Raw genomic sequence first — 10,319 nt, 5'->3', positions numbered from 1 at the left:
TAAACAAAACAAATTCTGGAATGCCCTCCACCCCACCCCCACCTCCTAAAAAATAATTCTGACATTTAAAAATGTTTTAAACAGGAATTCTTAATTTTTGGTTGCTGTCGTTTCAAGATGACATAGTTAAATGTGTTTACTGCTTTGGCAGTGATAGAAAATGTCTAAGCAACATGACTTTCCATATCCTTGAAAACTTAATTACCTAAAAGGTTTCAAAATGTTAATGGAAAAGGAAGAAATTAGGTTCCTTTGGAGTCAGGACACTTAGTGAGATGAGTAGCTATGAAAATATATGATACCATATGTTTGTACAATTCTTTTTGCCTCCTGGAAAGCTATAAGATTTCAGTTTATTTTTAATTTTGCCTTTTTTTTTTTTTTTAATAGGAATAAGCAATGTAGGAAAATAATCACTTAGTTACTTTCTAACAGTTTTGTTTGTATCCTACAGTTGCATGTGGTGGACTGGTGGTTCAATTCCTTGCAAGTTCAACAGAAATGACACTACAACTTTCATCCAGTTTTCTCACTTTATAGATCAGCTGCAACAGGGGCCTCTTGTACACTCGTGAATGAACCTTGATGACCAGGAAGCATTGAAAGGGAAGAGAATCCCCCTTTATATTTGTTATCCAAACCACTTGTTTGCAGGTGTCTTACATTTCTTAAGCTGCATCCACATTTTGGAGTCTTGTCAAGACTTGCTGCAGAGTGAATGAACAGCTGGGCACCCGTTTACTGCACTCTCCCTACTCTGCATTAAGTCTCTGTGTGAACCCTTTGACAGGAGCGTAAGTTAAAACACAAGAAAAGAGGAACTGAACATAGGGATAGTGTGTCCACAATTATTACCTTCTGGTCTTTACTGGCTTATCAAACAGTTTCCAGGTTACATAGATGAGAACTGGAGCAGATGGCTAAAAGAGTGGGATTTCTGGACATTTTGGATTTTCATTACCTCCTTTGCAAAGCAGACTTTTCAGTTATCCTGGAAGTTACAATACAGAAGTTGGATGAACTGAACATTTTCTACAATTTGTGTGTAACAGTGACACTGTCTGGTACTTTGAATATAAAAAGAATTGTCATGGTTTGTTTTGTTTATAAAGAGAAATAAGGATGTTGAGTTTGGTTTATAAACTTTTTTAGTTCTACGTTTCTGATGCTTTTAGTGACTTTAGACTTCTGTGAAACTGGTACAGCTGCAAGCCAGATCAGACTCTACAGTTTTCTTGCCCTTCATAAACATTTGGGGTTGTTCAGCCTACAGAAGAGAAGACTCCAGGGAAACCTTACAACAGCCTTCCAGTACCTGTAGGGGACCTACAGGAAAGCTGAGGATGGGGCTTCTTACAAGGGCATGTAGTAAGAGGACAAGGGGTAATGGCTTTAAATTGGAAGAGGGGAGATTTAGGTTAGGAAGAAGTTCTTCACTATGAGGGTGTTGAGACACCGGAACAAGTTGCCCAGGGAAGCTGTGGATGCCCCTTCCCTGGTAGTTTTCAAGGACAGGCTGGATGGGGCTTTGAGCAACCTGGTCTAGTGGGAGGTGTCCCTTCCAATGGCAGAAGGGTTGGAGATAGATAATATAGAAGGCCCTTTCCAACCCAAACTATTCCATGGTTCTATGACTGAGATGAAGTGGTTTATCATTAGGACATTTCTCTGCTGTACTACAAAGTAAAACCTGACATTGTTATGGATTTTGACTGGAAAATTAAATTGGCAAGTCTGATTTCATCACAGGACTTAATTATACACAAAATATAACAGGAATAGAAATTGTAATGAAATGATAAATTATATAATTGATAGTTTAGTAGACTACTGTTATTCTAAGATTATAACCAGAATATTATCTTGACAGTGTTTATTAAGTGTATCTAAAAATAATAACCTCTAATGCATTCTTTTAATACATGACGTCTCTAGCGTGTCCCACATAGCAGAAGACTCAGTGTCTGTCCCGGTGAGTGAGAAAATTAAAGGAAAAACTTAATGGTCTTGTGATGCAGTAGAAAACTAAATTAAGTTTCAGCCTACATTGGAATTAAATAAAGACATTTTAGGGAAAGTATACTAGAACATTGTATCCATGGGAAAATTCTTACTATCTTCTAAGTCAAGTCTAAGTTGGTGTTTGTGTTTATTTAAACTTTTCAAATTAACCTTCAGTTCATACAACTACTCCTGTAGTCAGTATAAACTGGAATTTCGGTAAGATTTGGAATTCATTATGAGTGACTGAAACCATAAAACTTTTTTTTTTTTTTTCTCCCGAAAACTGCAAAGATTGAACAAAGTGCTTCAAGTGGAGAAATAAAAAAAACTTGGACACACTGAACCACACAGTAACCAAACATGAAATATAAACTAGGGCAAGGAGCATGTCAGATGGCAAAATGACTGTTAGTCTTTGGAATTTCTACTTGTGAATAGAGGATTTCTAGGCACTTAAACAACAAAACAGAGTATGTTTTGAGGCAGAGAAGAATGAAACACTTAAATAGTGTTTTTTTTTTAAGGATTGAATAAAAAAAAAGAAGGGGATTTTGTCTTTAAAGAATAATAATTTGAAATTACTGCAACTAACCCATCCTGTTGGACAAAGTAACTTGGAATGACATTCTGAGAAAAGTTCTGACTGAGTAACTTCTGCTGCATGTAATATCATTTCAAGTTTGTGTTTCAATACTGTCTGCTTCTGCTGTTCAGTCTGTTATCATTTTTCAGTCTTTAAGATGACACTTTAAAATGTGTCTACTAGGAATTTACTATAGTGTTACTGAATTTCATGTGTATACATATGTGTGTGTGTATATATTCAGCTCACTAAAAATGAGCGAATGTGTCATAAAAGAAGATTGTGGATCATACCAGAAAAAAGGGAAGTGAAGGTTATGAAACCATTAAACATAAAAGTGTTGAAGACAAATATTCATAGATACTACAGTCAGAATAGACTGTGACAATTGTGACAATTTGGTCTAACTATTTACATAGCCAAGTACTTAAATCCAGTGAAACAGATCGAGTCTTAGATACTATTCCTGTAGACATTCATACACACTTAACTTGAAGTAAATATTTTTTGTTTTGCAGTCACTGGGGTTAAGTCCCAATTTCTTAATTAAAAATTGTGCTTGTAGGACAGATGTTTTGAATACCTCACATTATTTATTATTATATGCGATATTGGAATTTAAATCTTTTCTCATTATAACTTATTTCAGCAGCAAAGATGAGAGAAACAAATGTGTGGTTTTTTTTATTTTGATTAAAAAATGTGTATTCTTTGAAAATCAAGGAAAACAGAAGAACTTGTTGTGTGTTTAAAGTATTTGCCTCTGACATTTTCAAATGCAGCCAGAAGAGTCACTTTCATAATTTCATCTTAATAATATATTGCTTAGTTTCTTGGAAGACATTTGCCTACCTACTCACCATTCTGCATTTCTTCTGAATAAAGGCTCCATTTTGCACTGAATAAGCTTTGACCACATTGGTGAACTTATTTAGGAATGTGCATATTATTGAATAAGCACACGAGGTTATATAATCCTCTTCAGGCAAGATGATGAATTCAAAGTTTTTCTCTACTTTTGTGAAATAAGATCAGATCCTTTGAATAAAGAACATTTTATAAGTATGATGTCTGTTAGACAGGTGTGATGATTCTATGAATGTAAGTTTACAAGGTCCTAAATTATGTATGTCTTTAAAGTGTAAAGTCCATGCTACAACAGTTTGTGTTTTGCTGTACATAATCTTTTTTCATTACATTTTCAGGATGGAACATGAGGCTACCCAGCTAGAAAAGCAGCACGTGCATAGTGTATATGAAAACATAGCTGCCTACTTTAGTGATCTGCAGAGCAAAGCATGGCCTCGTGTTCGAAACTTTCTGCTGGAACAGAAGCCTGGCAGTCTTGTTGCTGACATAGGTAAGCTATTCCATGGGGTGCTGTGGATGATTGTCTACAGACTTTATTGGTTTATATGTTAAACACGTGTCCATCTGACCAATTGTTTTTAAAACTCATTTGAATTTGTTTTCAAGTTATTTTTGAACTCAGATGCCATATTCAACTTGGTTTATTTATAGTGTATCAGCTAACCAGTAAATATTATTTTTGCATCATTTTGATTGAGCTAAACCTTGAACTACCATTTTCCCCACAGACTTAGTGGTCTGTCCTTCCCCTGGAGCCCTTTTTAAAAAATGGTTTTAATGGCTCATGTATTTCATATTTCAGTTTCTGTGCATCTCTTGGTTTAACTACTACTGGTCTGCAATTTAATGCTTTTCTTTTCTTCTAAAACTCCTTCTACCTAGGCTTTAACATAAGAGAGATTTGATGTGATCACTGTTAAAAAAATAAAATAGTTATGATCTGAGAATCTTCTTATGATCCTTAATACAGACAGTAAACCTCATTTTCCTGCTATGGCCTTCTCTTCCCTACAAGTTCAGTTTATATCTTGATTTTCTGTTTCACCTCCAGGCTTTTTAGGAGTTTCCAGATCCTGATGTTGTTGCTTTGTGTTTCTGTTATGGCTGAAGTGCTATGCAATACATCATTTCAGGCAAGATGCTCCTTTGCACCACTGGATTTTCCAAATTGTAGTCCTATTTAGATGAATAAAATGCTTTTATGCAGCAAAGTATAATAAATTTACAGAATAAATTATGCATCTGCTTTATCGTATCAGAGAAAATCATTCTTTGAAGATGATGTAAGCCATAATCAAAAGATTACATGTAATTCTCCAGCTTCTGGTACCACAGTACCAGAAAAATACTTGGTTGTTGTTATTTTGAATATTTATCTTCTTGTACCTGTCTGCAACATTTCAACTAATAATCTCAGGAAATATCCTATGGCATGCACTCATTCAACAGCCATCTTATCACAATATTTCTCTGTCAACATTTTTTATCACCTCAACAGAAGTAATTTGAAGTTTAGCTGAAGTTCTTTGAGGCCATATCAGCAGGCATCACAGTGATTTCTAGAAGCTTAAGACAATGTTCTTACAGTTTCAGCTGAAATAATTTAAGTGCATATGTTATATCTGGAGAGGAGGTAGATGCTTACAGTTGCCAATAAGAATATTCCCATCAAGGCACATTAGGGACCTCCTTTTGTAGAGGTTTAATAAGATCTCAGGTGTCTGAATATTGTGTCCATTTTTGGTATGTATTTTGGGAGGTGGGTTGCCTAGGGGCACCAAAATTTTCAAAATTAGATGTTTAATTGATAATTTCATTTTCTGTTTAATACCACCTTCTAAAAATGTTTTTGTTTGCTAGCTTTACATGAAGCATGGTAGTGGTAGCAGATTGAAATATCATTTTTATGATTTCTTTTTTATTGTTATTTTATCAAAATAAATAACAATAGGATGGCAATTGTTAACAACTTCATGAAGGAGCCCACTTCCTGATGCCTCATTTAAAAGTGAGTCTCCTGCAAATGTACATGTTCAGAGTACTGAGAGTGTTGTCAGCATTCATCTTCATTCCAGAGAACTCTATACTTCCAAAAACTCAGTATGATTAAAAAACACTCCACCAAAAAAACATGTATTAAGCAACCAAATCTTCTAAATTAATGTATGTTTGACTAAATGTGTTCCTTCTGCAAACGTAGAAACCAATACTACTTTATAATGGTTTTAAAACTCGTGCTTTCTAACATGCAGGTCTTCATCTTTTATTGCATATATTCCTTGAGCTGCATTAACAATAGTAATCTTTCCCATTTCTTTCAAGTGTTACTTCAAATAACAGTGCTTGCTTTTTGCTTTTGAAATACGCTCTTTTTTCACCATGGAAGTGTTGTGCTGTTCTCCAGCAGTTCCTCTGCTGTCTCTCTAGATAATGGTGCACATTAACATCAACGAGAGCAGCAGCGCTGCAAGAAGCAGTGATGTTTCTAAAGATAACTCCAGGCCTTTAAATTGCATTACCAATACAGAGATGGTTCTCTTTGCCAAGCTGCTACCCTGTTGCTTGGCTGTCAACTTTCAGAAATTATTCTTCACTACTGACCCATAACTGCAGTGAACGTTTCCTAATCTAATTTTGAAAAGTGCCTGTTATGCATACAGTATTGAAGAGAACACTCTGAAAGATTTCAATTTCATACAGCACAGTCCTTGAGAAGACATTCTTTTAGGTGGAAGACTTTCTGGAGCTGCTAGTTATGTTTACATGCCCTTGGCTCAAAGGCAGAAAGAGGGCACCCCTGTGACATGTCAGGAATTTTTACAGTTCATGCTTATTTTCAAGTCTGTATCTGAAGTGGGAATTGTCCTCTCTGACTTGTGTCAGTAACAGCTGTGGTTTAGGAGTTCTTGGAGAGAAGTGGGATGCTCTGGAGAGGTACTGCATGAGGAATTTCTTGGAATAGAGATCTATTAAAGGTCACTAAAAAGACAAACCACACTGGCTTCTGGAAAACTCCTGAATAGAAAGTAGTTGGAAGCTGGAGGGATATTGAGGAAAATGCTTACCCTGTTCTTACTCTTTCTTGGGTGCCCATCTGTGATCCTGCTGGAAAGTGGTTACCAGGCTATATACAGGCCCAGTATGAAGCATCATGGTTGTTTTGTTGCTCTAAGATAAGCAATAGTGGCTGCAGAGGATCAGTTCTTCCTCCTCCCACCTGCACTTACCCTTCATCCCTGAAGAAATACACATAGCCTTTTGTTAGGGAAGGGAATACACATAACCTTCATAGGGAAGTTTGCTGCCTTCCTGGGGCCTGGATAAAGGGTGTCATAAGTAAACTTCTCACCCTGGTGAGGCCTTCAGATTACCACCCACTTTTGCTCTTTCAATTGGATAGTGATAAAGTGGCAACTAGAACATCAAAAGTGATGAAGAGAGATTTCAGGGCTCTAGGGAAACTGGTTAAGGGATCACGAGCACAAATTATTTTCTCTTCCCTCCCTCTAATGGCAGCAATAGATGAGGGAATTACCAGGAAGAGTCAACAGGTTGGTTCATGGCTCTGGGACTGGAATCATCAGCAGGGCTTTGGACTTTTTGATCATGGGTTACTAGACAAGACACCAGGCCTGGCAACAAATGGAATGCACCTGTCCCAGAGGGGGAAAGGATCCTGGGGCAGGAGTTAGCAGGGCTCATTGACAGGGCTTTAAACTAGATTTGAAAGGGGAAGGGGATAAATCTGTGCCTGCTGTAAATAAGCCTGGAGGATGTGTGCTGGGGTTTGTAGGACGGTGTGTTAGAGAAGACTCTCCCTCTGCTGTCTAAGTCAAGACACAGAATAGAGATATAATGGGAAGCAAAAAAACAAGGGCTATTGATGGTTTAGAAGCAATGGAAGTGCCTCAGAAGGGTCAGGCAGAATTAGGGCCTGTGCCCACTAAAAGGTGTCGAGACCATTAACCCATCTGAAGTGCATCTATACCAATGCATGCAGCATGGGCAATAAACAAAGGGAGCTCGAAGCCATGATGGAGCAGAAAAACTATGGCATAGTGGCTGTCATAGAAACATGGTGGGATACCTCACACTGCTGGCATGCCATTGTTGATGGCTATCAGCTCTTCAGGAAAGACAGACAAGGAAGAAGAAGTGGTGAGGTGGCCCTGTATAGTAGGGATTGTTATGAATGTCTAGAACTAGACTATAATGATGACAAGGTAGAGTGCATTTGGATCAGGATTAGAGGCAAGGCCAACAAGGCTGATATTGCCACAGGAGTCCAGTTGGCTGCTCCTGTTTAACATCTTTATTGGTGACTTGGATGAGGGGCTAGAGTGCACCCTCAGTAAGTTTGCAGATAACACTAAGTTGGGTGGGATCTGCTTGAGGGGAGGGAGGCTCTCCAGAAGGATCTAGACAGGCTTGATTGATGGGCCAAGGCAAATTGTATGGGTTTCAATAAGGCCAAATTTTGGGTACTGCACTTTGGCCACAACAACCCCAGTAGCACTACAGGCCTGGGGAGGAGTGGCTGGAGAGCTGCTCAGCAGAGAGTGACCTGGGGCTGCTGGTTGACAGCTGGCTGAACATGAGCCAGCAGTGAGCCCAGGTGGCCAAGAAGGCCAAAAACATCCTGGCCTGCATCAGGAATGGTGTGACCAGCAGGACCAAGGAGGTGATCCTGCCCCTGTACTTGGCCACACCTGGAATACTATGTGCAGTTTAAGGCAGTGCAGTATAGGAAGGACATTGAGGTGCTGGAGAATGTGCAGAGAAGGGCAGTGAGGCTGATTAGGTGTCTGGAGAGCAGGTCTTATGAGGAGAGGCTGAGGGAGCTGGGACTGTTCAGCCTGCAGAGGAGGAGGCTGAGGGGGGACTTCATTGTTCTCTACAACTACCTGAGAGGAGGTTTTGGCCTCTTCTCCCTAGTGACCAGGGATAGGATGAGAGGAAATGGGGTCAAGTTGTAAGGCTGTTCAGATTGGATATTAGGAAAACTTTCTTCACAGAAGGAGTGGTGAGGCATTGGGACAGGCTGCCCAGGGAGGTAGTGCAGGCACCATCCCTGGAGGTGTTAAAAAAAGGGTAGATGTGGTGTTTTGGGAGATGGTTTAGTGGTTAGGGGTCATAGGGTGGATGCTCGGACTTGATGATCTTGAAGGTCTTTCCCAACCTTTTCTATGATTGTGTGATTGTTTGATTGCATAGGGCTGTGTAATGAGCATTTTTATTGGTGAAGTTTATACTGTTACACTCCTACTGGTGTGAACATGTAATTTCAAACAGTCCAAATGAACTCTGCTGCAGTTAGACTAGTAGAGGGAAGCTCTCATCTTGTTTTCTAGGTAATCTTAGAATTAGTAAAGCCTCCTTGTATTTTTTTCATTGCTTTAGGGGGGGATAGCAACTGTTTGGAACATGCATTTTCTGACCTAGTATTCTTATCTTCAGGTTGTGGAACTGGAAAGTATCTCAGCGTTAACAGTCAGGTATATAATCTTGGCTGTGATTACTGTGGACCTTTGGTAGAGATTGCAAGGAAGAAAGATGATGAAGTTCTGGTATGTGACAACCTTAACCTTCCCTTTAGGGACCAATGCTTCAATGCAGTCATTTCCATTGGAGGTAAGACAACATATATGCATTCTGGCCCACAGCAAATGGAATTTTATCCTTTTCTGTCCATGTGTCTTCATTTCAGTTAAATTTATTTTGAAACAATTCCCTTAGAATCACAGTAGATATTACTGAAGTGAATGTAGGAAACATGAAAAAAAAAATTAGTTCCATTGCACAGAGGCACTGTTGGCCAGGAAAGTATGTGAATCATTTGTTTGTCTATATGTGGTCTTGTTCACCCTGTGGAGAAAATGTTTCCTCCCAGCATGCATTTTAAACAAGTAAAAACTAATATTAACATGGCTGCTTGCAGTTTAAACAGATTAGGTGGTCAAGATAAACTTTTCTTTCCTTCTTAGGATCTGTTTTGACCAGCTCATGCATTGAAATGAAACCTTGCTTTCTCTATAGTGGAAGTTGAATGATGTTAACTTTTATGTATTATGAATACAAATTTCTCTTAGAATAGTCATGAAATAGAAGTTTTGAGCCACATAAGGGCCTGTTGTCAAAAATGAGTGAAGCATTTCAGCATCTTAATTCCTCTGCCCTCTCTTTTTGAAAGTATTACTCATAATTTGAGAAATATCAACTGCAGAAGGGTAGATGGTGAATGGTTAGAGTACCTGGATACAGTCTACATGTTTAGCTCTTCTCTTGCTTGAACTTCTTTCAGACTGTTTTACTGTATCAGCAGAAGTAGAAAGTGTGATAATTATTATTGGTAGCAATCAACAAACTACTTGAATTGTAACAGAAATGTATTTTAAAAGGTATTTTTTGCATATGCAGGGTAAGAGAAAGAGTGACTAATATGCAAGCATAATGGTCCTACCAGTTATATATCTGACAAGATTAAAGGTTCACGTGGTATTTTTAATAGCATAATTTGAATAGCACTACATAATAGAATAAAAAAACATCATTCTCAGACATGTAGATATAGACTGGGATACTTTCTTTTAATTTATTTTTTTTTTCCAAAGGAAAAAATGAGGATTTTATAAAGGCAACAACTTTCTAGAAAATTAATTGAATGGAAAATATTTCTGCTCAAATTTTCTCACTAGCTCTTTTGAAAGTGCACTGCTGTAAAACTACAGAATATCTTTTTACTGATACTGCTTTTTGCCATATTTGTTACATGGTGAAAAGATTTTGTTTCCAGTAAGGTAGGTCTGAAATTTGTCCCAAATCTATAGTCAATCCTACCTGATTCACCTGAAGGCCAGGCACC

The 10,319-nt window shown here is 38.1% G+C and overlaps 1 protein-coding gene across 1 annotated transcript in view; it reads left to right on the top strand.

Annotated features, from left to right (window-relative positions):
• Window positions 1-3,793: 3,793 nt before the first annotated feature.
• The window catches only part of KIAA1456 (KIAA1456 ortholog), a 7,895-nt gene continuing 1,369 nt past the window's right edge, over window positions 3,794-10,319 (top strand). Inside the window, exons 1-2 of the mRNA XM_010002490.1 lie at window positions 3,794-3,947; window positions 8,915-9,088. Coding sequence (XP_010000792.1) covers window positions 3,794-3,947; window positions 8,915-9,088 — 328 coding nt within the window. The remainder of the gene's footprint in view (window positions 3,948-8,914; window positions 9,089-10,319) is intronic.

This window comes from Chaetura pelagica, unplaced genomic scaffold, assembly GCF_000747805.2.
Source record: "Chaetura pelagica isolate M959 unplaced genomic scaffold, ChaPel_1.0 scaffold67, whole genome shotgun sequence".
NCBI classification, from domain to species: Eukaryota; Metazoa; Chordata; class Aves; order Apodiformes; family Apodidae; genus Chaetura; species Chaetura pelagica.
The sequence above is the reverse complement of the archived record's forward strand: the minus strand, read 5'-3'. Positions and strand labels throughout refer to the sequence as shown.